This window comes from Rhineura floridana, chromosome 17, assembly GCF_030035675.1.
Source record: "Rhineura floridana isolate rRhiFlo1 chromosome 17, rRhiFlo1.hap2, whole genome shotgun sequence".
Taxonomy (NCBI): domain Eukaryota; kingdom Metazoa; phylum Chordata; class Lepidosauria; order Squamata; family Rhineuridae; genus Rhineura; species Rhineura floridana.
The window spans coordinates 14,165,331-14,192,791 of record NC_084496.1 but is presented as its reverse complement, the minus strand read 5'-3'; the positions used below and the strand labels follow the sequence as shown (position 1 = coordinate 14,192,791).

Genomic DNA, 27,461 nt, shown 5'->3' with positions numbered 1-27,461 from the left:
CCATCCAGGCAAACAAGAGTCATCAGGGTATGAGGACACATTTGTTTACACAAAGTCTGTGGGGAGGTTGGCTATTTATTGAGCATTCCTTCTGAATTGTTTCTTCCTTCTCAAACTGGGGGGAGGTAACAAGAGAGGTACCACAGGGCTCAGTCCTGGGCCCAGTGCTCTTCAACGTTTTTATTAATGACTTGGCTGAGGAGGTACAGGGAATGCTTATCAAATTTGCAGATGATAGAAAATTGGGATAGCTAATACCTTGGAAGACAGAAACCAAATTCAAAGGGTTCTTTATAGGCTGGAGCATTGGGCTGAAAACAACAGAAAGAAATTTAACAGGGATAAGTGCAGCATTCTACACCTAGGAAAAAGAAACCAAATGCATAGTTATAAGATAGGGGATATTTGGCTCAGCAATACTACATGTGAGAAGGATCCTGGGATTGTTGTTGATCACAAGCTGAATATGAGCCAACAGTGTGATGTGGCTGCAAAAAAGGCAAATGCTATTTTAGGCTGCATTAACAGAAGTATAGTTCCCAAATCACGAGAAGTATTGGTTCCCCTCTATTCAGCACTGGTTAGGCCTCATCTTGAGCACTGCGTCCAGTTCTGGACACCACATTTTAAGAAGGATGCAGACAAACTGGAACAGGTTCAGAAGAGGGTAATGAGGATGATCAAGGGACTGGAAACAAAGCCATGTGAGGAGAAACTGAAAGAACTGGGCATGTTTAGCCTGGAGAAGAGAAGACTGAGGGAAAATATGATGGCACTTCAAGTACATGAAAGGTTGCCACGCAGAGGAGGGCCAGGATCTCCTCTCCATCATCCCAGAGTGCAGAATATGGAATAATGGGCTCAAGTTATAGGAAGCCAGATTTCAACTGAACATGTGGAAAAACATCCTGTTAGAGTGGTACGACAATGGAACCAATGACCTAGGGTGGTGGTGGGCTCTCCAACACTGGAGGGATTCAAGAGGCAGCTGGATAGCTGTTGGGTATATTTTAATTTGGATTCCTGCATTGAGCAGGGGATTGGACTTGAAGGCCTCGTAGGCCCCTTCCATTTCTATGATTCTATGAGCATATATGACATTGCATCAAGCAATTGTTATCCCACAATTTCCAGTGAATTGTCCCATCACTTCCCTTATTGCAAAAAGTCCAAAGGGGGAAGCAGGTTTGTTGTACAAAAGTGCCAAATCAACTTTAATTGTGTGACCTGAAATTGCTGGTATGTGATTGAATCCCACCCCAAAATAGCAACAGGCTGGAAGCACCCAGAGTCAGAGAGAGTAGGAGAGATTCAGATGTTTGTTTAAAAAAGTTGGCTCTGACTTAAATGGGAACATTATTGGGATATAGTTGCTGTTCAGGATTCTATTATTCTGATTCTTAGGGGCTGTGCTGCTTGCTGTAGAGGTCTATTTGCTTCCACTATGCACTTCTTGCATATTGGTAAATAAATCAAATACTACAAAGATGCCATTAGTCTCCCAAGCTCTCTCACATCCAAAGTAACTTAAATCTTGTAGTGCTGTTCCAGGCTCGATGCTGCTTGGAAAAGTGGGTGTCATTAACGAGGTAAAGCTCACGGATTTCTCTTCAGTGCAGGAACTGCACAGTCCTTTGTCCCTCCTATTCATTTACCACCCCTACAGCCAGTAACCTGGATTCTCAAAGTCTAGCCAAGAAATAGGTCACCCCAATATCAGCAGGCCTTGAATAACCTCCATGGAAATCAAGAAAATGTGATGGTGGTTTTGTGCAAACTCCCACATCGCTTTAGACTCGGCCCCATTCTTTGTTCCGTAATGCATTCCGTCTGATTTTCCCTGTGATAGTCTTCGGCAGCTGCTGGACAAATTCCATCTAGCAAAGCAACAACAACAACAACATCAGCAAAGGGATCATGGCCATTTTGACTCATCGTATGGCTTCCTACACCATCTATGGTTTCTGAGCCCGGTGTGAAAGGTAAGCAGGTAGGGTGTCTGCTCAGAATAATTACGGTCTGCATGGCCTGGGCATGATGCAGTTGAATGAAATGGTAGGATCTGGAATCATGGAATCACAGCTGGGAGAGACTTCAGAGGTCATCTAGTCCAGGGATGGGGAACCCTTTTTAGCCTGAGGATTGCATTCATTTCTGGGTAACTTTCCAGGAGCCACATGCAGGTGGTGGACAGGGCCAAAGGTAAAGTAGGTGGAGCAATGGATGCAAATGATACCTTTGCAACTAGGCTACTTTCTACATCCACACCTCTCCATCCTTCATCCATGCAAGCAAGAGGCATGATCAGAATTCCAGGACACATCCCAGCCAATGAGAAACACTCAAGGAGGGGGTGAAGCAGGGCTGGTGGGGTGTGTGTGGCTCAGGAAGCTCTCTTGCCTAGGGACCAGACAGAGAGGCCTGGAGGGCTACATTTGGCTCCCAGGCCTGAATATCCCACCCTGATCTAGCCTAGCATCCTGCAGGTGCAGGAAACCCATCCTCCAGCATCCAGCCTCTGCTTAAAAACCTCACACAAAAGAAAGTCCACACTTCCCAAGGCAGCCTGTCCCACCGTTAAACAGCTTGTACGACCAGGAAGTTCTTCCTAACATTTCATCAACATACCCTTTCTGTAATTCGAATTCATTGGTTCAGGTCCTACCCACGGACCATTTTGCAAATAGGTGTCAGCACCTTGGACAGCTCCTCAACAATTTGGATGAAAACCCAGAACAGATTTGCTGCCCCACTGACCTTGGAGCCACCAGTCTCCACTGTGTGTGGATAAACTGCGCCGCTTCAGACTTCAGGTGGGGGCTGTGGGTTTTGACTGGTTTGTTTGCAGAGGGGTGAGGGCCAAGATCAGCGCTGGGCCCGTGGATGCGTGTGGCAAATGGGGCTGAATCAAACTGTGGAATTCAGAATCTGAATTTGGGGAGAAGCTCACTGTGAGTAGCAACAGTGGGTGTCCTCAGCAAAGACGTTCTTCTTACAGTAGGGTCCGTAATAGGACATTCTTTATCAGACACATACATTTGGTCATTGGGGAAAAATAAATTTGGCCAAAGTACAAAAGGAGCCTATTAATCCCACCAATTAAAGAACTGGTTCACAAGATTATGGAACATAGCAATCACGGAGAAAATCAGAAGTTATACAAAATCAAGCACTAACAGTTATCACTAGTCGATTAGATTCCAAAATAAGTGGTGCACCTTCATTTCTAGAAAGATAATCACGGGCATAATTATGGTTTAGAAAATGTAACTACTGACATTTTCTCTCTCTTTTGGAAGGTAGCTTATGTCTCTCTCTCTAATTTTACATGAGGCATTTAAATATAAATAAAAAAGAGGGGCTGAAGCTTATAATGCCTCTCCCTTCCCTTCAATGCCACTGTCTCTAAACGTCTCTATATTCCTTGTCCATACTTGCCTTCCTTGGATATTTGTATGGAGCAGTAACTTTCTTGACATGGTCTTGCAACTCAAGAGTTAATTTTTCCTTGTCTTGCAATGTGTAGCCTGGAGACAAGACCACAAATGCTTTCACCACCTAAAAGGCAGAGTTGGGAGAATAAGCAAAGACACAGACACAATCTACTGTAATTAGGAATTGGGGTGGGCACATCTGTCAACGCTGGTTTCTCAATTTCTCATTCTTCCAAATGTAACTACAGTTCTCCACATATCCACATTAATTTACAATTTGGTTTTAAAAGTGCTTATTACAAATTTTCATCATTTTAGTGTGAATTTCTCCTAATATAAACATATTTGCATGCAGTTGTGGTTTATATATGCATTTTTCCAAGCAATTCCAGGTAATATGATGAGTATTTGTGTGTTGTTTTCACTAATATCTGCATTTTATGCACACTTTACCTAGTATATGCATTTTTGTACAAAATATTTGGCTGGAGAACTGCATTGCAGAATTTGGAAAGGGACTTGTTTCAAGGGATGGCTGGGTTTTGGTTTGTGTATGAGAGGTTTGAGCCTACAGCCATACTACCCTGAACATGCCCGATCTTGTCTGATCTCGGAAGCTAAGCAGGGTCAGGCCTGGTTAGTACTTGGATGGGAGACCACCTGGGAACTCTCGATGCTGTAGGCTTAGAGGACGACAATGGTAAACCACCCCTGAATCCCTCTTACCATGAAAACCCTGTGAATATATCCAAAAAAGATTCATAGGGTCACCATAAGTCGTAATCGACTTGAAGGCATAGAACAACAATGAGAGGTTTGAGAGGTGTGAATTAGGTAGATTCACCTTTAAATGCAAATTGAATCATATTTCTCCTCCATCCCTGTTAGGAATAGATCTATTAACTTTCGAAAAGTATCTGAGCCAACTAGCACCCAACTGTCTCTTAGAATGCAGTGAGAGGAGGGTAATCACATTTATTTGCTTTTTTTTCATTTATATCTCTTTTCTCCAATGAGCTCATAGCAATATATATGATTCTTTCCCCTCTGTTTTATCCTCACAACAATCCTGTGAGGTAGGTTAGCCTGAGAAATAACGATGGCCAAAGTTCACTCAGTGGACATTAGAACTAAGAGGGGATTTGACCCTAGGTCTTCTCAGTCCTAGTCCACTTCTCTAACCACTACATCACACTTTCATGTAGTATATTAATCCTTCCTTTCTAATTGCAGACTGGTAAACTTCTGCCATAGAAGTCAATAAGAGCCACTGACTTTTATGGGAAGGAAAAGTGGATGAGGGCAGTGAAGGAGGGCTGTGTGGACTGAGGTGATCCCCTCCCAGGAGTGGCAGGTGGATAGCAACAGAGCTGAAATGTGGCCAAGAGATGTACACTCAGCTAATTAAAGGATGCATGGCTACAGGCAGCTTAGAAAACCATTTAGTGTGCACCAAATGTACATTACGCTTTTGCCATTAAGATGTCAGAAGATCTAGCTCACACAGCTCTGCTGCTAGCCCCATATGGCAAATGGCCCACTGATGATATTAGCTTGTGATTGCCTTGACAAAAGGCCAGCTTGACTGCCTGGGATTTTTCTAGGAACACTTGAGGAAATCATCCTCTGCAAATTCCTACACAAAATGACCTGATCCACAGTTCTTGAATTAATGGGCTGTATTCCTTCCAACTATGTTCTATTCTGAGTAGACCCACTGACATTTATGGACTTAAGTGACTCATGCCCACTAATTTAAATGGTCTACTCTAAGTATGACTAACGTTGGACAGGAAAGCAATCCACCAGATCTTGCACTTATCTGAATGTTCCTGGAAATTTCAGTGTATCAAAATATGCATTTAAATAGTGGATGTGGGGATCCACATTTAAATGCATATTCTGAGAGGAATCTCTCTTTTAACGCACACACACACACAATTAATGCAAAAACTGAATGGAATGCAATTGTGGGTAAAAAGATGTATAAATGACATATACAAAAGGGCCAGAAATATACAAATTTGTCTATCATCTACATTTTCTCCACACATTTATTTATTTATTATTTTATTTATATCCCGCCTTTCCTCCCAGCAGGAGCCCCACACATCTGGTTTAGAGCCCCAGAACTGAGCCACCAGCAAGAGACATCATCATGTACAACATGATGGGAAGCCTGCTGTATATGACGATATCTCTTGCTGTTGGCTCAGTTCTGGAGTTCTAGGGGATTCCACCACCACCCCGCTTTCAGCAGCAACTACAAGTCATGGTGGCTGTGCATTATTTTCAGGATCAGAGACGGTATGCCTCTGAATAGCAGCTGCTGGGGATCACCAGTGGAAGAGTGCCTTCACACTCAGGTTCTCCTTGTGGACTTCTCGTAAGCATCTGATTGGCCACTGTGAGAACAGGATGCTGGACTAAATGGGCCTTCGCTCTAATTCAGAATATCTCATCGTAACCAAGGGCACAGTGAAAAGATGGGGGATACTTGGCTCAGCAATGCTACATGTGAGAAGGATCTTGGAATTATTGTCGATCACAAGCTGAATGTGAGTCAACAGTGTGAGGATGATCAGGGGACTGGAAAAAAAGCCCTATGAGGAGAGACTGAAAGAACTGGGCATGTTTAGCCTTCAGAAGAGAAGACTGAGGGGAGGTATGATAGCACTCTTCAAGTACATGAAAGGTTGCCCCACAGAGGAGGGCCAGGATCTCTTCTCAATCACCCCAGAGTGCAGGACACGGAATAATGGGCTCAAGTGACAGGAAGCCAGATTTCAACTGAACATCAGGAAAAACGTCCAAACGATTAGAGCAGTATGATAATGGAACCAATGACCTGGGGAAGTGGTGGGCTCTCCAACACTGGAGGCGCTCAAGAGGCAGCTGGACAGTCACCTATTGGGTATGCTTTCACTTGGGGTCCTGCATTGAGCAGGGGGTTGGACTTGATGGCCTTATAGGCAGAGCTTGGAAAAGTTACTTTTTTGAACTACAACTCCCATCAGCCCCAGCCAGCATGGCCACTGGATTGGGCTGATGGGAGGTGTAGTTCAAAAAAGTAACTTTTCCAAGCTCTGCTTATAGGTCGCTTCCAACTTTACTAGCCTATGATTCTATGCTCTGTGTTCACATCTTTCTTATGTCCTATTGCTCTCAAGTCCTGCACATGGGTTTCCCAGGATGCATCTCGTTAGCCACCAGTGAGAACAGGATATTGGACTAGATGGGCCTTTGTCCTTATCCAGCAGGGCTCTTCTAACACCCTTCGCCCCAGACAGCATGGCCAAAGGTCAGGGATGATTGGAGTTGTAGTCAATTGTAACAATTGTGTTCTCATTACCTCTCCTCTGAGCAGGTCTGGACTGCTCACAGCAGCAGCTTCTGCTACTGCTGGGTGCTCTAAAAGAGCACTTTCGACTTCAAATGGTCCAATACGGTACCTAGGAAAAGAACATTTAAAAAACCACAACAGTTAGCTTTGGGAAATGTTCATAAATTGGGGGGAGAAATGTCTGGCATGTAAGTGCCTCTTACCCTGAAAAAAAAATTCTATTGACAGAGAAAAAGAGAACGAGTGGTTGCATTTATTAGAACTTTGGGATGGAAAGTACCTCTTGTCCCCAGAAGAAGAAAAGGCTCTGTTTGTGCTTTTTTGTAGTGTTGTTTGATGCTATGCTGATTTTCCTTGGGGTGTGTGTGTGCTTTTTCACTCTTTTTAAGCTATTGTTTTGATGACTCAAAAAATCTTATGTAGTAATCAATTGTTAATTACTGTTATTGTGATTATTATGCTTGACAACAAAAGAAATTTTATTCTACCTTTCCTCCAACAAGGTCAAGTTGACATTCATGCTTCTCCTCCTTCCCATGTTATGCTCACAACAACCCTGTGAGGTAGGTTGAGGTAGGCTGAGAGATAGTGACTGGTAGTGATTATTATTGTGATTGTTGTTGTTATTATTATTAATGATAATAATGATAATGATAATAATAACATTTCTATCCTGCCCTTCCTCCCAGAAGGAGCCCAGAGCGCAAACAAGAGGACAAACCATTAAAAACATCTTAAAACATCTCAAAAACACAGCATTTTAAAGACATCTTTAAAATAAAACATCTTGAAACCAATATTTTTTTAAAAAAATCTTTAAAATCATCTTAAAAAGCAATTCCAGCACAGACGCAGATTGGGATAAGGTCTCTACTTTAAAGACTTGTTGAAAGAGGAAGGTATTCAATACGTACTGACAAGATAACAAAGATGGCGCCTGTCTAATATTTAAGGGGAGGGAATTCTAAAGGAAATTACATCAACACACAAAAATTAGGAAAGGGAGAGAAGAAACCAACCCTGAAGAATTGATGATATCATCAGCTCTGCCAATAAACCAGAAGTATCCTTCATTATCCATCAGCCCTCTGTCTCCCGTCACATAAAAAAACCCTCGTTCTGTTCCAGCTGTTTTCTCTGGGTTGTCCTAATGAAAGAAGTTCAGAAAGGGAGAATAAACTTCAGGTATATCTTGGCCTGGGACTGCAGAGTTATGAGAACTTTGGAAGTTGCCTTCTACTGAGTCAGGCCGTTGGCCCATCTAGCTCAGTATTGTCTACACTGACTGGCAGTGACCCTCCAGTCTTTCTCAGCTGTACCTGGAGATACCAGGAATTGCACCTGGGGCCTTCTGCATGCAAGGCAGATGCTCTGCCACCAAGCTATGCCCCTTCCCCATAAATAAGGTCTCTTCTAATGTTCCTCTGAAATCTACCTTTCTGTAACTTAAGCTCATTAGGTCTAAATCTAGCCCTGTCCTCTTGGACAGCAGCAGAGAACAAGGCTTTTGCTCACTTCTTTGTGATTGTCTTTTAGATAGTTGAAGAATGCTACCTTGCACTGCTGAGGGAGGAGGGAACGGTGAGGGTTTTGGTCACCACCATCATTTCTGGCTCCAGGTTTCGGAGGCACTGTTGGACAGGATTTTCCCAGTGAGTCCCCCTCTTTGAGGAGCCCCACATAAACCTAGCCACTGTGGCTGCTGCCCATTCATTTGCTCTCTTCCTCTAGCATAGGGGTGGAGAACCAGGGACCCTCCAGATGTTTGCTGAACTTAACCTCCCGTCGTCCTGGATCATAGGCTGTGTTGGTTGGGAGCTGATGGAAATTGGAGTCCTACAGCCAGTGGAGGCTGGTCCTCTAGGGCAAGGGGTGCACTGGCTCCCCAACCTCAATCTGTCCTCATCCAGCCCCCACCTGCCTGCTTTCTTACTTACAGCCAGCCCAGGGGTTGGCAGCACTGGCTGGCAGCTTCCTCTTCCTGAAACTCAGTGTCGCCTTCGTAGAACTCAACAAGGAGGTGCGTGGAGACAAATTGAGAGCCATTTGTCTCTTCTCCTCATTGACTTGGGCTCCAGCTGCTGTTTGGGCTCCCTGCCTCTCACCCTGCCAGTCTCAATGGGCATCAGCCACCACCGCCAACAACATATGGAGGGTCGCCTACAGGTTCCTCATCCCTTTGCCAGCACAGATCTGCAACACCTTTCAAGTCTGGTTTGGGAACGTTTGGAGGTGTCCCCTGATAATTTGGGTGGCGATGGAAATGCAGACTAAACTTAAGCTGAACAGAGGGACACAAAGCCATATGGTGACTTCATACGCCATACAAAACCAGTCACATTCTCCAGCAGGTTTCTTACGACATAGCGAGAGAAAAAACCAAGAGGTCTTTGTGGCTTCACTCTGATGCCTATCTCTCCTTCTCTCCCAGGCGGCAGAACATTTGCTTCTTCATCTAGAATCTAGAAGAAGAGAAATACATCACCGAATCAAAGGCCTTTCACTTTGGTGTGTCAGAGCAGCTGTAATGTAAAAATGGATACAAACTAGGAAAATGGCGTTTACTAACCTGGATTTCATAAGGTGCACATGCCTTTCCCATGGAACCGGGCTTAATTTTCATCCCCTTTTGAACTCCACAAACTGCACCCTATTTAAAAGAAGACTGCTATTTTGAAAGGAAATACACACACACACACACTAGGGGCTGCACCCCTGTTCACTTTGCTTACTAATCCCATCTACTCCCCACCAACCCCCTTGCCAACTTCCACTCCCCAGACTTTGACAAACCCATCTCCCCCTCCTCTTAGACCTTGCCAAACCCATCCACTCCCCTTATAAGAAGAGCTTGGAAAAGTTACTTTTTTGAACTACAACTCCCATCAGCCCAATCCCAGTGGCCATGCTGGCTGGGGCTGATGGAAGTTGTAGTTTGAAAAAAGTAACTTTTCCAAGCTCTGCTTATAACTTGCCAAATCCCTCCACTCCCTTAGACCTTCCCAACCTACCCACTCCCCTTAGACCTGTTCCCACCCCTCCTGCTCCTACTGCTTGCCTCGTACTGACACCACTATTTCAGCCTCAGCAGCAGAGGGCATAGAGGAGGGAAGTGGTGGGCAGCGGCAAAGCAGGATGGTTGTTAGGGAGCTCCCCTGTCCTGTCCTGACTATTCCTCCACAGCTCACCTGGGCCGCCCACTTGCCTCCATATGCCTTTTCCACCTGCCTCTTTCTCTGCTTCCCTCCAATGCTGCTGCAATGGCCCAGCACCTCTCAGAGGGAAATGCCAGATTTCTTTCTAACATTATATTCATAGAAGATTGTCGTCACACAGCAGTTAACTTGGCCACCAACAGATGGAGCTGTGAACCATAGTGTGACGACAATCTTCTATGAATATAGTGTTAGAAATCTGGCATTTCCCTCTTTGGAGATCTGTGCGGCTTGATCCTCTGCCCATTTCCTCAGAAGTGATTCTCACTCATTTCAAATTGGGCTTACTGCCAAATTGGTCTTTGCAGCTTTAAAATGTTTGCCTAGTCCACGGTTTCAATAAATAAAGGGTATGTCACCTGGTTTTGTTTCAACTCGATGCAGAAGTTGGGCCTGAGCCCCAAATACCTAGTCACACTTTTTAACCCACCATTTTTTTTGTTGCTCCTACTTAAGATGCAAAGTGGTGGTGCTAAAAGACAGTTGAATTGGTCCAGGATCTGAGCATAAGGCAGAAGGTTGGGAGGTCTAATCCTCAACGCACAAAGCCATTCCTTTTAACTCACCCTCTCTCTCCTTCAGGATCACCTTTGCCACAACTCTCTCTTTCACACACATACTCAAAAAGCATACTGATGTCTAGACATTCTGCACACATAAGAAGAGCCCTGATGGATCAGGCCAAAGATCCATCCAGTCCAGCTTCCTGTTCTCACAATGACCAATCAGATGACTCTGGGAAGCCTACAAGCAGGACCTGAGCGCAACAGCACTCTCCTCATTTGCAGTTCCCAGCAAATAGTATCCAGAGACATGATGCCTATGACAGTGGAGAACATAGCCATTGTGGAATGGAGTATCCTAGAAAAGTGTATAGGTAGGTGGCTGGCTGGAACCCTGAATAGGAGCATTTCACACTGCAGCATTTTGTTGCAGGTCCCACTTATCTTGTATTTTGTATCTTACCAGGACATTATGGCAATCTTATTGGTTTAAAAAAATACACCAGTGCTAAGAAGAGGATTCCCTTCCCCCCTCAGAATTGCCCAGCGAGTATTGAGCATGCTCAGTGGGCATAGGATGCTGACTGACTGTTGGGGATAGGGATGAAATGGAAAACTTTTACCCTCATTATACACTGCAAGTTGCAAGTCCCACTAGGAATGTCTTAAAACAGAGATGCAGAACCTATCTCGGCCCGAGGGCTGTATGGCCTTCTGGACAACCTTCCAGGGACCACATGCTGGTGGTGGGTGGGGCCAGAGACAAAAGTGGGAGGAGCAATAAATGTAAATTTCACCTTTGTACAGGAGGCTAGTTTCTACACACTCACTCATGCACCCCCCTCTGTCCTTTCTCCCGAAAAACAAAAGGCCTGATCTGAGTTCAAGGATACTATCCAGCCAGGCCAAAAGCAGGGTCCATGAGGGGTGTGACCCGTGGAGAAGGGATGTGGCGTGGGAAGAGTCCCAAGGGTCAGATAGAGAAGCTTTGAGGGCCACGTTGGGCTTCCAGGCCTGAGTTTCCCCATCCATGTCCTAAAATACCTTTGAATAACCTTAGAATAAAGAGATGAACCTACCGTTTCTGTCTGTCCATAGACTTCATGGATATTCAGTCCTGTCATGTTCTTCCACAGCTCCATCACTTCAGGGTTGAGCGGTTCCCCTCCACTTATGCAGTACTGCAGATTCATGAACTTATAACTTGATGTGGGTGTACAAAGTATGAGACCCGTTAAGAAACTGATACTGATATTCTGCATCAGCTTCTTAGAAACACACAATTCAAAGACAGCATCATCGATGAGACTTGGGGGTTCTTCTCATGGGGGGTGGGGGAGAGCTAGACACCGACACGAGTGTTGTCTGGGAGTATGGCTGGTGCAAACATTGCCCTCTATGGGGGAGGGTTAGCCAGGCACACTTTAGAAAGCACCTTCTGGGAGCCCAGAACGTGCTGTTTCCAGAGTGTCTATATAGAAGATATTGGGCACCCTAGGAAAAATGCATTTCCAAGGCCCCCATGGTGCCTGGGACATTGCTGTAGCAGTGCTCAAAACTATGGTGAAGTCCAGTCTTAACACATATTCGGGCCAGTGGAAGAAGGATCACTGTAAGAGGAGTAGCTTCAGAATCCAGTATCTTAGTATAATTGTGTGACACAGTTCTGAGCTTTGCGTGCAGATGTACTGTTAATTCCAATTTGGGCTGTTGTGCTCCTGATGGCATCATTAGGAGGAGCACAATTGGGTCCAAGCAACCTCTCCAATCTTTGTGAGCCTTCCAACCTACATCAATCAGCCCCTGCACTGTTTCTTTACGTGGCCTAGCAAAGGCAGCTATGACAGTGGTGGCGGCAAGGAGGGAGATCTCCTTCACTCTTCCCCCCTCTTTTCCTTGCACCCTGAATGCTGCTATTAGCAGGGGCACATGTGCCTGGGAGCCCAGGATAGATTACTTCCAGGGAGCCCAAAATTGAAAGAGAATTTGGGTGCCCTGGGAAAAGCACATTCCCCAGGCTTCCTGGTGCCCATGACACTACTGTAGACCTCCCTTCCTGCTGCTACCACTATAGCTGCCAGAAGGATAATTTCTTCTCTACCTCTCAAATTGCAATTGCAATTCTTGGATCATGACATTTGCTTTGGATTGAAGGCAAGCACTGCGCTTTGCCAAATGTTGTATTTCAAATTCAGGAGTTTGTGAACATCAGTAACATCACTGACAATGGGATCTGAAAGCAAACAGGCAGTAAATACAGGTACTTATTGAAATGATCATTTCTCAAAAGCAGTTTTTCAAGGTACCTGGTGACATTGTTCTGTACCAACATGCGGTACAAGGTTGGAGCGCCCAGCATGGTAGTGACAGGAAACCGGGACAGAGTCTGGTTCGTAAAAAAAGAAGACAAACAAAAGTTTGTACATGAACAACATGATCTGATCCAAGCTGACTGCTTAATCAGCTGAGATTTATGTTGGCCATTGTGAGTTCTCTAACAAACTTAGCTGATGCATAGAAGTATTGGACTAGGGGCAAGGAGCCTTTTTCACTCTGAGGGCTGCATTCCCTGCTAGGAAATCTTTCAGGGGCCACAAACCAGTAATGTGCGGGTCCAGAAGCAAAAGTGGGCAGAGCAAGAAATGTTCATTTTACATTTGTACACTCAGCTTATTTCTTACATCCCTCTATTCTCTATCCAGATGAGCAAGAAGCATGATCAGAGTCCCAGGAGGCATTCCAGCCAGGCATAAATATCCGACACATTCTTGCAAAGCAATATTCCTGAATATAGTGCACTTTTGTATAATAGATACATTCTAATCCACATTTTACCCTAACAGATGCATTTTTTTTCTCCTCTGGCTGGAGAATTCCACTGTGAATTTCTGTCTTCCAGAAAGGTCCAATTAGATAATTAGATAATTAGTCTTTAAATGCAAACTAAATCAAATTTCTTCCTCATCCCTAAGAACAACATTTTCTTCCATCCCTAGGTACAACAAAGCAAACTGTGGTTTGATTAACCTTATGTGTGTGTGGGTATATCCCATCCTATTCCATAGGCTCAGGGACAGTAGCAATTAGTCAAAACTAAAGTTAAAAATCATCTGCATCATTACTCCTTCCCCATGTTTAATGTCATCCTACCCACTTCCTGGCTGCTGTTATAGAGCTAAATAGGACAGACTGCTTGATGAGACATGAGCAAATCTGTATGAGAATTGACACCTTACATTAAGGATAGCTGTTGATTCTACTTGTGACAGGTTATGTATGAAGACGCAGGAACCAAAAACCCACGGATCAAACACAGATCCCAGGGCAGCCAGCACCCATCCTGTATCTGCGGTGCACCACATAATGTCCGAAGAGTTCAAATGCAGCCAGTATCTGAGGAAACGGGAAAGAAGAATTGTGATCGACAATTTCAGCTCGCAGCAGCAAGGGCCTTCACTGAAGATTATGCCCACTGGTATAGGGCGTACAGTCCAGATCAGGGGTTCCCAAACTGTGGTCCACGGGCCACCAGTGGTCCACGAGCTTCATTCAGATGGTTTGTGGTCTGTCTTTGGATTTGGGGTTGAAGAAGACTGGAGTCGGCACACCCATCGCATGAAATATGCACTGATTTTTTAATTGTATTTTTATTGCTTCTTTTGTTTCTTATGTTGTATCTTATTGTATTGCAATTTGCATTCTGTGGAATTCCAATTGTAATCCAATAAAATACAATACAGAAGAAAAACAAAGGAAGCGATTAAAATACAATTAAAAATCATACAGCACCTAGAACAGCACTTCACTATGGCTACAACAGGCAGGAAAATCATGAGGTGGTCTCCGTGACCCCCAGTGATTTTCAAGTGGTCCATGGGCAAAAAGTTGGGGAATCAGTGGGATGAAGTTTAGTGAGTTATGCACAGTGGTTGGCATTGTACTTATTGGTATTATGTGTTTGTGTGCGTGTTTTAAATATTGATTACATTTTTATCCTTCCTTCAAAGAACTCAGGGTCACCATATTTACTCCTCCACCTTTATCCTTACAACAACCCTGTCAGGTAGGCTAGGTTCAGGGTTAGTGATCGGCCTCAGCTCATGGTCAAAGCCTACTAAGCTTTGTGGCTAAGCAGAGATTTCAACCCACGTCTCCTCTAACCACTGCCATGCAGTGGCCCTCAAGAAATCTTGTCATAAAACTATGGAACATAGAACAGTAGCTGTAAAAGCCAGTGCGGTGAAGTGGTTAGAGTGCTGACTTGGACCTAAGGGACCAGGGTTCGAATCCCCACCCAGCCATGAAGCTCACTGGTTGACCTTGAGCCAGTCACTGCCTCTCAGCCTAACCTACCTTGCAGGGTTGTTACGAGCATGAAATCAGGAGGGGGGAACCATGTATGCCACCCTGAGGTCCTTGGAGAAAAAGGTGGCATATAAATGTCATGAATGAATGAATGAATCAGACCTGCTGCTTGCCCACAAGGTTGCATTTGGTGTATAAGCCTTCCCTGAGCTCAGTGGGAACCTCAGCCAATACCCTCAGGGAACCTGAAGCTGCCTAGCTAATGCAAGAACCCCTGCTTGCATTAGTGGAATGGTCCCAGTTCGAAATGGGTATAGCCCTTCACAAATTGTCCTCTTTAAATTGGGGTGGGGATGCACCTACTTTGTAACTGGAGTTTGTGTTGCCTTTCAAATGCCAGCTGCAGCCGCCTCTCTGTCTCCCAAGAAAGTCTGCTTATGGGCACTCTCCTAGGTGGCACAGGGATCTTGTTTACTTATTTATGTGCTGTTTGAGGTGATGCTTGAGTTTGCAGCCACCACCTCTCCTTTCCTACTCTGGAAGCTCTGATGATGTGAGAGGAACCTGTTTTGCCATGCCAGCAGCCTCTAAGGCACAGTGGAACCAGAGCTTGGAAAAGTTAATTTTTTTGAACTACAACTCCCATCAGCCCCAGCCAGCATGGCCACTGGATTGGGCTGATGGGAGCTGTAGTTCAAAAAAGTAACTTTTCCAAGCTCTGAGCGGAACCACAACCTCCATTGCTCTGTTGGAATAAACAGTTGCTGAAGCAGCCTTGACTCCTTAAGGGGGCGGGGAGCCAACATGACTGCAGTTCCCATCAGACCCAGTCAGCATGGCCCATAGCCAGGGATGGTGGGAGCTATAGTTCAAAATGTCTGAGGGCACCATAGTGGCTATCCCCTGCCTTAAACAGAAAGAGCTAATCACCTGGACCAGATGTAGGGAACCTGCGGCCCTCCTGATATTGACCCCCCCATCTTCCCAGGCCATTGGCCATGCTTGCTAGGGCTGATGGGAGTTGTAGTTCAGCAACATCTGGAGGGTCAAAAGGTCCCCACACCTGAACTAGACAGAGCTCCAGGCTCAAACTGAGATTGCCAGAACAGAAGCAACATGTCAACCTTGCTTTTTTTAGTACTCTTTAGGCGTTACGGCTGAATGCACGAAGGGGAAACTAGGAATGTGTGGGGCAAGCCCTGCCCCCCTCAGTAGCACTACACACATTGGGCATGCTCTATTGACGGTGTGTGATCGCCATTTAGTCTGAAGGGGGCTCCCTTACTAGAGTGTCCGACTCTGATTTACCAGGGTTCCTGCACCCTTGTTGGAAACCCAATGCATGCGAAAAGGCAACCCTCCCCTTAAGTTAAAGCTGATCATGCATAAGAAACATAGGGACCTGGGAAGATCCCTAATCCTGACTCAGATCATTGGCCCATCTAACTCATCACTGTCTGCATTGACTTTCCAGGATTTCAGGCAGGATTCTCTCCTAGCCCTACGAGGAGATGCCAGGGATTGAACCTGGGACCTTCTGCATGCCAGGCGGATGCTCTGCCACTGAGCTACAGTCCTCGGCTAGATAGTGTGCCTGGTGCTTTCCCAGTTGCTCCTTTCTGCATAGGAATGGAAGCCTGAATAGAATCTCCACCTTCAGCTCCTCACAAGGCTGTCCTGCATTCTAACTTGGCTGCATTTTAACTTCCTAAGTTGCTTGGCTTTACCAGAGTCTGGACTTTGCCTGGCCTTGCTTGACCCTCCTCTATCTTGCGAAAACCTGGACCTTGCCCTGCTTAGCCTCGTCTGTCTGTGCGTTGCTGGACCCAGAACGTTGGCAAAAAAAACCCCTTTGTTTTGGCCAGAGCCCTTACTCTGCAATGGCGATCGCTTGGAACAAGACAGGTTTTTGTTCCTAGCTATCCTCTTGGCCCCTTGAGAGTGCTTTTACCTGGGGCGAGTAAGAATGGCCTTGTCGGACCAGACCAAAGTTCCATCTACAGAAAGGGTGGCTAACCTTCCCCCCACCCCAACTTTGATTTCTGAATTGCATTAAACAAATGTGGCATTTTGCCTTTTCTGCCATATAAGACTCCCACTAAAATTATTTAGGCTGGGTATAGATTGACGGCATGCCCAATGCCAAGGGCTGCACACTAGTGGTGGGGCCACCCCATTTCCACTATTTTTGCCACCTCTTCCCCCCTCCTTGCTATTCACATGCAATTAGGTTTGCGATCCCAGGCTGAAGGCCTCATGTGTCCCTAGGACCATATGTTGCCCATCCTGGCTGAGACTCAGTTTTGGTTCATAGCCTGGGGAAACCTGTGGTCCTCCAGATGTTGTTGGACTCCAACTCCCGTGAGTCCCAACAAGCATGGCAAATAGCAAGAAATGATGCGAGTTGTAGTCCAGCAACATCTGGAGAGCTGCAGGTTCCTCACACCTGTTATATAAAGCAGGTAGCAATAGCAGCACTACCACCATGCAAAGATTAAGAAGTGGGTCCCCAAAATGCATGTTTGGGCAAAAGGCGGATCCCTCATCTGAAAAGGTTGCACATTATTAGACCTATGTTGTGTTCCTAACTGAACAGCCAGTTCAAGCAGACCATGACGCCCTGCTCCCCCCCCCCAGCAGCTGAGAACTAGGGTTACGGTGTGCCTGGACATGGGGCTTCCATTTTGCTATAATGATTCATATCCTCCATAGATTTGCCTGATCTAAGAGTGAATTTACAGCAATGAAGTCTTCCAAATTGAATTCATCGAATCAGCTCACGCACACGGTTCACCTTTCATCACAGAACTGGCCTTGCTACTCGAGCTGTATGCAAAATGGCCTCTGGAAATTCTCCACCCTATTTGCGGGGCAGAGAAATTGGAGGACCCTTTCACCAAACATTCGGAAATGGGAGGAGAAATTCTCTTTCTGTTTCTCAAGGGTGGGGCACAGCGTCTGCAGTGGCGGAAGGAGCAACCATGTTGACAGCCTGGCCACCATTTTGTATCCTCCAGAACGCCTTGGACTTAGCGTCTTTCAGGGGAATTGTGGGGTGGGGGTGGGAATGGGAAATGGCAGCTGCCACACAAAATGGTGGAGAATAATTGCAGAAAATGTTACAGTGGCCTTGCTTTTCTAGGACAGTGAGCCCTGGGCTCCTACTGGGAGAAAGGGCAGGATATAAATCTAATAATAAATTAAAAATAAACAATGAAAATCCCAAGGCCTTTTCTCAGATGTGGTTTGGCTCAGCTCTCACTAGTACCTTTTGTGGGCGATGGGTCGAAAACCAAAACTCCCTTGGGAATGCTCGACCATCTTTGGAGGCCCCGTAGTTCCACTAGTGAAGTAAATGATCATCGGATCATGAAACGTTGTTTTCACGCAAGCATGGTTGGCGGAAGCCTCTCTGTGCAACATAGAAAGTCATGACAGTTAAAGTAGCTCCAATTATAGATGACAGAGGATAACAGGCTCAAACCACATGCAACGTTTCTCCCACATTGTGCGCACCACGTGCGTGCATTCCTGCCATTAGCCAAGATGGCTGTAGAGGCTTCAGCCCCTTAGGGAAACCTCAGCCGCCATCTTGATTAAGGGTAGCCATGTACATGTAGCGTGCACAGCCACAAAACACAACCGAGAAAGGTAGGTTGAGCAGGGAAATGGCGGGGGCTCCGAAGTTCCCACCCTGTGATATCCAGCAGTGACCCTGCTGCAACTCGCGGAAGGGGAGCTCCAGTGCCAGGGGCAGGGTAGTGCCCAAGGGCCCTGGCATGCCTGGGGCTGGTCCTGCTCAGACTGCTGAGTATCTTTGCATATATATTTTTTCATAAGAAGATTGAGAGGCCTGGAGGGTCACATTTGGTTCCCAGCTTGAGGTTCTCCATCCCTGTATTATTTGGAAGAAACTCAATGAAGAACACTCACGTGCACAGTTCATTGAAGTTCAGCCATCCATCCCTCTTGCCTTCAGATACTAGCAGTTTGGTTTGCAGGGAGTTACACTTGGCTGCCACTGAGTCCACCACAGGTGCTAAAGCCTCTGTGGTGATGATACTCTTGGCCTTTGACACCTCAAGTCTGTACTGAATGTCTTTAGCTGTTAACTGGGACGTTCCAGGGATCAGGATGATTCCTACAAGAAGAGTAGTGTGGGTTTTTTCAAAGACAGAGATGTATCTGTGCTATAGGTATTCTGGAGACCCAGGTTCAAATCACACGAAGCTCACCAGAGTGACCTTGGGTTAGTCACTCTCTCTCAGCCCAACAAACCACCCAGGGCTGTTGCAATGATAAAATGGATGATGCGGGTAGGGGGAAACATGTCTGCTACATTGAGGTCCTTAGGTAGGATAAATGTATAGTAAACAAAAGAAATCAATTTCCTGTTCCAGTGAACTTTGGAAGAGCCCTGCTGGATCAGGCCAATGGTCCATCTAGTCCAGCTTTCTGTTCCCACAGTAGCCAACCAGATGCCTTTGGGAAGCTGACAAGCTGGAGAGGAGTGCAACAGCGTTTGCCCTGCTCATCTCTCCAAGCAACTGGTATTCAGAGTCACATTGCCTCTGATACTGGAGGTAATTTATGGCCATCATTACTAGGTACCACTGAGCATAGCCTTATCCTCCACAAATGTCTTTAATCCCCACCCCCTTTAAAAAGCTGTCCAAGCTAGCAACTATCCCTCTAGTTGTCGCTTAAAACTTTTTTTGTTTCTGCAAACCTATCCAGGCACATAGATGTTGATGTGCTTTGATCTCTTTTTAGTCTGCTGCTGTTTCAATTGTTTTAAAAATATTTTAATTGCTTGTTTTTAACTGCTTTTATTGGCAATTTGTATATTTGTTTTAATGTTTTTGGTTGCTGTAAACCGCCCAGGGAGCTTCGGCTGTGGGGCGGTATACAAGTGCAATAAACGAATAAATAAATACATTTGAATGTTTTTTGTAAACTGCTTAGACGTTTTCTACAATCAAGCGGTATATCAATTTTGTTGTTAAATTAAAAAAAAAACTTGTCATTTATTTCACCATTTAAATATGTGCAATATGAAGAAGTGATTCTTTTTATTTGTCCTGAGTCTCCCACCATTCAGTTACACTGGGTGTTCCCAGGTTGTAGTATTAGGAGAGTAGGAAAAAAACATCTCTGCATCTACTTTCCCTCCGCCATGAATGCTACATTTTATACACCTCTATCACATGCCTCCTTCCTCATCTTTTTTCCCTCAACAAAAAGCACCGAATGTGGCAACAGTTCCTCACAGGAGCATCGTTCCATGTTGGTCACCCTTTTACAGCTCTACAATATCTTTGGGGGCAAACGGTGACCAGAACAGTACATAGCGGGTTGTTCTCGAATAAGTTTTACTCAGAGTGAGGGATGGAAAGATTTGTTCATTTTGGTTCTTTCCGTTTCTCATTTTCCCAATCTTAAATTCAGTTCTCCACATTTCTGCAGCAAGTTGCATTTTTTTTTTAAATAAAAAAAATCCTCGTGAAAATTCTCCAGCGTTTTACTGCAATTTCCCCCTAGTAAACACATTTTGACTAATGTGCACATTTTGCAACCAATTTCTTGTCATATAATGCAATTTTGTATTGTTATTTTCTCACATGCATTTATTTTCATGCACACTTATGCACTTTTGTAAACGTCGGTTGGCAAACCGCATTGCAAATTTTGGATAAGTGCACATTTTCAAGGACGGCTGTGTTTCGGTCCTCATCGTGTTTCGGAAAGCGTGAATTTCATAATGCAAACTGAATTGATATTCTTGCCCATATCTGCTCAGAGCAGACCCATTGAAATTAATGGACCCCAGTTCGTCATGCCCATTAATTTCAATGGGCCTGCTCTGCATCTAAGACTAACATTAGATACAATCCAGGATTCCAAGTGTCGTTGCATCATGGATGTGTGTGAAGGCACCAGGACAAGAGTTCTGCAAGCTTCATCCAGGTGCTCTGCAGCATGTCCACATTAAATATTTGTAATTGATTTTAATTGTACTTTTATCGCTTCTTTTGTTGCTTGTATTGTATTGTAGTACAGTTTGAACTCTATGGGATGCAAATTGTGATACAATGAAACACAATATAAGAAATTAAAGAAGCAATGAAAATAACAATCGAAATGCATATGCCATGGAGCACAGCACAGCACAATGGCTACAACAGGCAGACAAATCATTAAGTGGTCTGCCAAGTCCGCCAGCAATTGTCAAGGGGTCTGTGGGGGGGAAAGTTAGGGAACCACTGCATTAGGACAGAGACAGTTTTGTTTTTGATTCCTTTCCTAATCATTGCCAACATGGAATTTGTCCTTTTCACAGCAGGTGCACACTGGGTCAACGTTTTAGATCAGCTGATCATAGGCACTTGCAAAACCCAATGCTCGGGGCTTTGCAGGCATCACCAATCAGCTAGCCTTCATTTCAGCCCAGCCGCATCTGCCCCACACCCCACATCATATATGACATCAAGTCATTGGAAGCTGTTCTGGGGCACAACCTCAGTCTGCCTTCTAACGTACAGTCAGTCCAAGGGGGGCGCTGACTGTCAGCTTCCTCCTCTTAGTCTCAGCGTTGCCCTTGAAGGAACTCAGCAGGGAGGAGGAGAATGAGGGCAAAACTAGAATTTGTGGGCTGTGCCTGTGATTGGCTCTGGCTCCACCTGCTGTTGGTCTCCATGCCTTCCACCCTACCAGTCCCAATGGACGCCAGCCATCACTGCATCAGGTGTAGGGTGAGCATGGCTTGTCCAAAATGGTGAGTCCAGTTGGCCCTAATTAAGCCAGTAGGCTGGAGGTCCCCCCACTATCAAAGACTGGTCTTTTAATGGTTCACCATCAAGAGCTGTCCCAGCCACAGCTACTTCCTAGTCCAATGACAAATTATATCATCCTTCCACAACCTAATATGCGCCAACCTAATACATGCCATTACAACTCCCATCTTCCTCCTGCCCATTGGCAATCTTGGCTGAGCCTAATGGGAGCTGTAGTTCAAAAACAGGTTGAGGGAGGCTGTGTAATAGGGATGAGGAACTTGTGTCCCTTCAGATGTTGCCGGACTATAACTCCCATCATCCCTGGCCATTGGCCATGCTGGCTGGGACTGATGGGAATTGGAGTCTAACAACATCTGGAGGGCCACATGTTCCCCATCTGTGTTGCATTTCATTCTGCTATTTTTATTGACCTGTCCTGACGCAAGCCACAGTCACCAACCACCATTCCGGGATTCGGGGCAGAATGGACAAAACCCTGTCTCCTTTGTGTAGTCCACACTGGTCCGAGAGTATATTGGCCACTTTCCTGGATAGGACTCCCAGCTCCTCGAAGCTCCACCTCAATTCACCCCCTCTTCCGTTTATCCACCATAGCGCTGGGTTGAGAGGTCTCTTTCCATCCTACAGAATAAATGTGCATGTGTTAAAAAAAGATGAAAAAAGCTTCCTTTGTTTTTAGATCTGGTATAGCAATCCATGGGGAAACTTTTTCATCCTGGGGGCCGCATTCCCTTCTGGGCAGCTTTCCAAAGGCCACATGCCAGTGGTGGGCAGGACCAGAGGTGAAAGTGGGCAGAGCAATGAGTGTAATTTTTTTACTTCCTACATCCATACGTCAAAGCAAGCAAGAGGCCTTATCAGAGTTTGAGGACACATTCCATCCAGGCAGTAATACTCGGGGTGTGAAGCAGGACCAGTGAAGGATGTAGCCTGGGGAGAAGGGGTGTGGTCTAGAGAGAGTTCTGAGGGCCAGATAGACAGGTCTGGAGGGCCACATTCAGCCCCTAGACTGAGGTGCTCCACCACAGTGGGACCAGACTAATGGTTAAGGGCATTGCATTTTCTGTACACATTTTCTGTATGAAAACCCATCCTTCCCTCATTTGTTCATCTTTTTCATTCTTTTTCATGGTCTGTTAGATGTTACATCAGCTGTCCTTCCAGTGTCATTTTTTTCTTGCTATATACACAATCTCAGCTAACTGGGGATCACACAACTAATATGATGGTGTCATCACACCATCACTCAGTCGAGGCTATGTGAGGACATCACAAATCCCATACAGAGTGAGGGCAATGCTTTCACCCTTGATCACATCTCTCCCTCCCCCACCCGCTGCAAAGATCACTGAAAGCGAGTGGTCAGTTTGTGGAGCCAATGGAAAGGTTTGGCAAAAAAAAAGTGCTTCCCTTATTTGGAGCTGCTAGCTCACACCTTCCCTACCTCTCTGCACCCCAGCACGTAGCAGTGACTCAGAGAGAGGGAGCTGGTGAGAGGCACAGCCCCAAGATGCCATTCACTACTTAACTCTTAAAAGCAGATCAGTTTTTTCCTGAACACTCACCAAGAGTGTATTTGTAATTACCAAGCCAATTTCAAATCCAGTTTGGTGTGTGTGAGAGTGTCCTATCGCTGGCCTCCTCTGGATGGCCTATTTATTGAGCAGTCATCCTAACCTGCTTGCACAAAGTTTATGCGGAGGTTAGGTTATATCCAGTGTTTACTCAGTACTTGTTCTGATTTGTTTGTGGAGAGGTTATACAACAATAAGCATTCCTTCTGATTTGCTTGTGGGCTGGTTATATTTCTTCCCATTAATAATTTGCTCATTCTACATTTTTCAATCTCCTTCCCTGTCACTTTCCTCACTGCAAAAAATGTTATTCTTCTAAAAAATGGATTAGTTGTGGCAGTGATAGAGAGCTTTAATCTACTTTAATTGCCCAAACCTAAATTTCCTGGTATGTGCTTGAATCCCTTCTGCAAAATACATACAGCCTGGAGGCACCTGCTGTTTAGAAGTAGATTTACACTGAAGAAATATTCATATGGGTTTGGGGGTTGAGATAGATGATTTCTATGAGTCCCAGCCTCTGATTTGGAACCCTGCACCTGGAGATGGGAGACCTGGTCAGATGGTCTCTTTTGTCAATCTGATGAGTAGCCAGGTGGGCTAATGGGTCCGCCAAGTGCCCATTAACTGGCAAATGGGCCAGGGAGATTCTACTGTTATTGAAACTCTTCAGGAGAGCCCCCCCCCCGGGGCCAAAAGACAGACTTGTGTTTTGAGCTGAGTCAGATGAAAGGCTGGGAACTAGTGGCAGGCAGAGAGGCTGGCTCCCTGCACCATGGCCAGGGCTAGCTCCAAAGGGCGGCCAGGTGGGGCTCTGGCTGAGGGCCCCTCTGCTCATCTTCTGTGATTTGCGGCAGGATTGCTGCCACGGATTGCACGGCAAGAACTCCGGAGCCCCCGCCATTCTCTTGCTTCAACCTACCTTTCTCGGCTGTTGTGCGGTTGCACGCACAGCACTGCCCTTAACCAAGATGGAGGCCAAGTTTCCCTAAGGGACTGAAGCCTCTGCCACCATCTTGGCTGATGGCATGCATGCACATCCCTGCCATGATCCAAGATGGCGGCAGAGGCTCCAGACCCTTATGGAAACCTCGGTGGCCATCTTGGTTAAGGTCAGCACTGCGTGTGCAGCTGTAAGTAATCAAATATTGGGGATTTTTATTCTTTGATTCACCTCAGAGAACCAGAGTTTGGAAAACCTGCAACAGCAAAGATTACTGGGAAACAGCCTCTCTGTGACTCCTGAGCACATATCTCAAAAGCCTGAGGGTATAGACTTCCTATGGAAATTTGGGGAATGTTGCCCAGTAAGAATCAGGAGCTCCTTTCAAACAAACAGTTTACATAAGGATTATGATAATCTTAACCTTTAGAAGAAGACAAGATAACAATTACCTGAAACATCAGGAATTGACAGCAGGGAGATCACACCTATTATCTGGGAACTTATCAGGGAATGGTTTCTGGAAAAACCCAGATTCTTTCACCAGTACTCCTAAACAAGTTTATCTGTCACGTCCACATCTTCATTAGGTTTATATTGGGGTCAGTTTGGTTAGAAAAAGGTAGAAAACATAAGGGGTTTGAAGGGGTCAGCAGTTCCTCTTCTGGAGGGCTCCAACAGCTGCTTTTCTTACCAACGCTCTCCAGCATCTTTGGGACAATTTACAGAACTTCAGAGCTAGGGATTTAGGTGAGATCTTTCAAATCTAGTGCTGGTTACACGAGGACGGAGCTTTGGCTCATTGGGCTAGATATGAAAGTCTCTCTCTCAGCCTTAGTCTTGCAGCAACTCTCCAGGAAAGGTATACAAAACTTCTGTGCCTCTTTCTTTCCTTTTTCTTTCTGTGTGGGTGAATTTGATGTGAAAGTGTGCATAAGTTTAGTCTCTTTGCTTTAGTCTATCTAGCGGTCTTGAATGAATGAATAATAGTTAGAAAGTTGCTCATTGTTAAATTGTAACTATACACTGCAATATTTTTCTTTGTTTCTTCTCTTAATAAAACCACTCTTTATTTTACTTTCTGTATATGTGTCAGTGGGTTAAGGGTAAAATTATACATGCTCTGGGGGAGATGTGCAGGTAACTCCAGCAAAAGATCCTGCTGCACTCTCAATAGGGGAACTTGCATTTCTAGTGAGCTATGCTCATGAGGAAGTTCAAGGTCCATTCCTAACACAACCACACAGCAGCCGAGAAAGGTAGGTTGAAGCAAGGGAATGGCGGGGGCTCCGAAGCTCTCGCCATGCGATCCGCGGCAGCGATCCTGCCGTGAATCACAGAAGGGGAGTGCCAGGGCCCAGGGCAGGCTTGTGCCCAAGGGCCCCGGCATGTCTGGGGCTGGCCCTGACCATGGCTTTAGGATGGCTCCTGTAAGTCTACTGGAAAAGAAAGATCTATTGGGCTGCTGATGATTTGAACTCCTCCATCTTAAACTGAGGTTGCAAATATGTGTAAATAAAAACCATATATCCTATAAGACACCACAGTCTCCGCTGACCTTCTTTTCAAGGAAACCAAACCCTGGGCAAATGCAGAGAGTCCTGGAGATCTCTCACTGCTCAGACATTGGGGTGGCACACAACAATATATTTTAAAACCCACACACCTAAACTGCCTTTTAAAAAAGAAAGACACAATCCAAGAACCATTTAATCTGTAGAAGGAAAACAAAACCTACCTTTTCAATCTGTGACCATTTATCCAGTACATCACTTGCAAAGTTAAAATACTCAGGTAGTGGCTGCTCTCCACGGCTTCCAGCTTCATAGTGAGCAAAAATGGGAGAGCTGAGGAACCTGTGGTGCCTGTGAAATAATCGACGAGGCAGCCGAAGGATCCAGAACGATCTGAGAATCTGTGACTTCAGGAAAGTTTTCATGGCAGGAGAATGAAATCTTGCAATGATGCTAGTACTAAAATTAGTCCTTTGGGGTTTCAGTCTAGAAAGAAGAAAAGCACAACACAGAGTAATTACTGTAACTGCAAATAATGATAGTTATCATCATCTTTGGAACAGCCCCATAAGGTACATTAGTATTATTAACCTCCAGTTGTAGAACGTGGCTTGAAACTGAGAGAAAGATACTTGCCTAAGACAGGGGCAGGGAGCAAGTGGATTTGCTGGGACCCTCCAGATGACCTGTTTATTCAGCATTCATCCTGATTTGCTTAGACATAGATCACATCTGCACTATATATTTAAAGTACTATGATGCCACTTTAAACAGTCATGGCTTCCCCCAAAGAATTTTGGGAACTGTAGTTTGTTAAGGGTGCTGAGAGATGTTAGGAGACTCCTGTTCCACATAGAGAGCTACAATTCCCTGGGAAGAGGAATTGATTGTTAAATCACTCTGGGAACTGTAGCTCTGTGAAGGGAATAGGAGTCTCCTAACAACTCTCAACACCCTTAACAAACTACAGGATTTTGGGGGGAAGCCATGATGGTTAAAGTGGCATAATACTCAGGGCTGGTGCCAGGCATGCCAGGGGTCCACAGTGCCCACCACCACCTACCTCTCACGCGTACGAGCATCCAAGATGGCGGCAGAGGCATCAGCCCCTTAGGAAAGCTTTGGCCACCATCTTGGTTGATGGCATGCATGTGCACAACATAACCAGCATTCACCACAATGGGAGGGGTAGGTGGAGCATGCAGGTGGGTGTCGCAGGCCTGTACAGTTATGGGTGTGTGTGCCTGGGAGCTTCCTCTCTGTCATGCTCTGCAGGATTGGGAGCTGACGCTGCTGTGGATCATGAAATGGGAGCACTACCTACCCATTCTGAGGAGCCCTTCAGGGCCCCCTCTGAGACCCAGGGGCCCTCAGCCAGGGCCCGACCTGGCTACCCTTTGGCACTGGCTCTGATAATACTGCTTTAAATATATAGTGTGGATGTGGCCAAAGCTTACGCAGTGGTTAGATTGCATCTGGTTTATAGCATTTATTGTGATTTGTTTGTGGGGAGATTATATGCCCAGAACTCTTCATCCTAATTTGCTTGCACAGTGTTTATGTGTCTGTATGAAATCGTTCGTTCATTTCACCCTTTCAGTGCATTTCCCTATCACTTTCCTAAATGCAAAGAGTCTGTTTTTTTTAAAGGTTTCGTTGCATCAGGACAAGAGAGCACTTTAATCCACTTTAATTGCACAAACCTACATTTCCGGTATGCGCATGGATCCCTCCCGCAAAATTCTCACAGCCTGGAGGCAACAGCGGATAGATCTCTGGACAATTTGCAGTAGGATTTCTGATTCTCAATTGTCTAAAAATAACTAACACTTA

At 45.4% G+C, this 27,461-nt stretch overlaps 1 protein-coding gene and 2 non-coding genes across 3 annotated transcripts; 1 reads left to right on the top strand and 2 right to left on the bottom strand.

The window, feature by feature from the left end:
* Positions 1 to 1,790: 1,790 nt before the first annotated feature.
* LOC133371664 (acyl-coenzyme A synthetase ACSM4, mitochondrial-like) lies at positions 1,791 to 26,053 on the bottom strand. Its single transcript, XM_061599259.1, has 13 exons — positions 25,853 to 26,053; positions 22,008 to 22,218; positions 18,734 to 18,941; positions 18,069 to 18,212; positions 13,732 to 13,888; positions 12,802 to 12,881; positions 11,575 to 11,698; positions 9,347 to 9,427; positions 9,138 to 9,239; positions 7,797 to 7,924; positions 6,787 to 6,886; positions 3,439 to 3,558; positions 1,791 to 1,877 (listed from the first exon to the last, which is right to left on the bottom strand). Exons 1-13 carry the CDS (start codon positions 26,051 to 26,053, stop codon positions 1,791 to 1,793), a joined length of 1,743 nt encoding a protein of 580 aa, XP_061455243.1.
* LOC133372142 (5S ribosomal RNA) lies at positions 4,001 to 4,119 on the top strand. The gene has a single exon (XR_009759453.1). It is a non-coding gene; the product is annotated as a 5S ribosomal RNA (ribosomal RNA).
* TRNAA-GGC (transfer RNA alanine (anticodon GGC)) lies at positions 16,307 to 16,377 on the bottom strand. Its single transcript has one exon. It is a non-coding gene; the product is annotated as a tRNA-Ala (tRNA).
* Positions 26,054 to 27,461: the final 1,408 nt, after the last annotated feature.

Excerpts from the sequence above, each read along its gene's own strand:
- LOC133371664 (XM_061599259.1), bottom strand. The coding sequence starts at position 26,053 with ATGAAAACTTTCCTGAAGTCACAGATTCTCAGATCGTTCTGGATCCTT. Across the intron at positions 11,699-12,801 it reads GTACAGAACAATGTCACCAG|TTATAAGTTCATGAATCTGC; the intron begins GTACCTTGAAAA and ends ACCCACATCAAG. Across the intron at positions 9,428-11,574 it reads TCTATGGACAGACAGAAACG|GGTGCAGTTTGTGGAGTTCA; the intron begins GTAGGTTCATCT and ends TCTTTTAAATAG.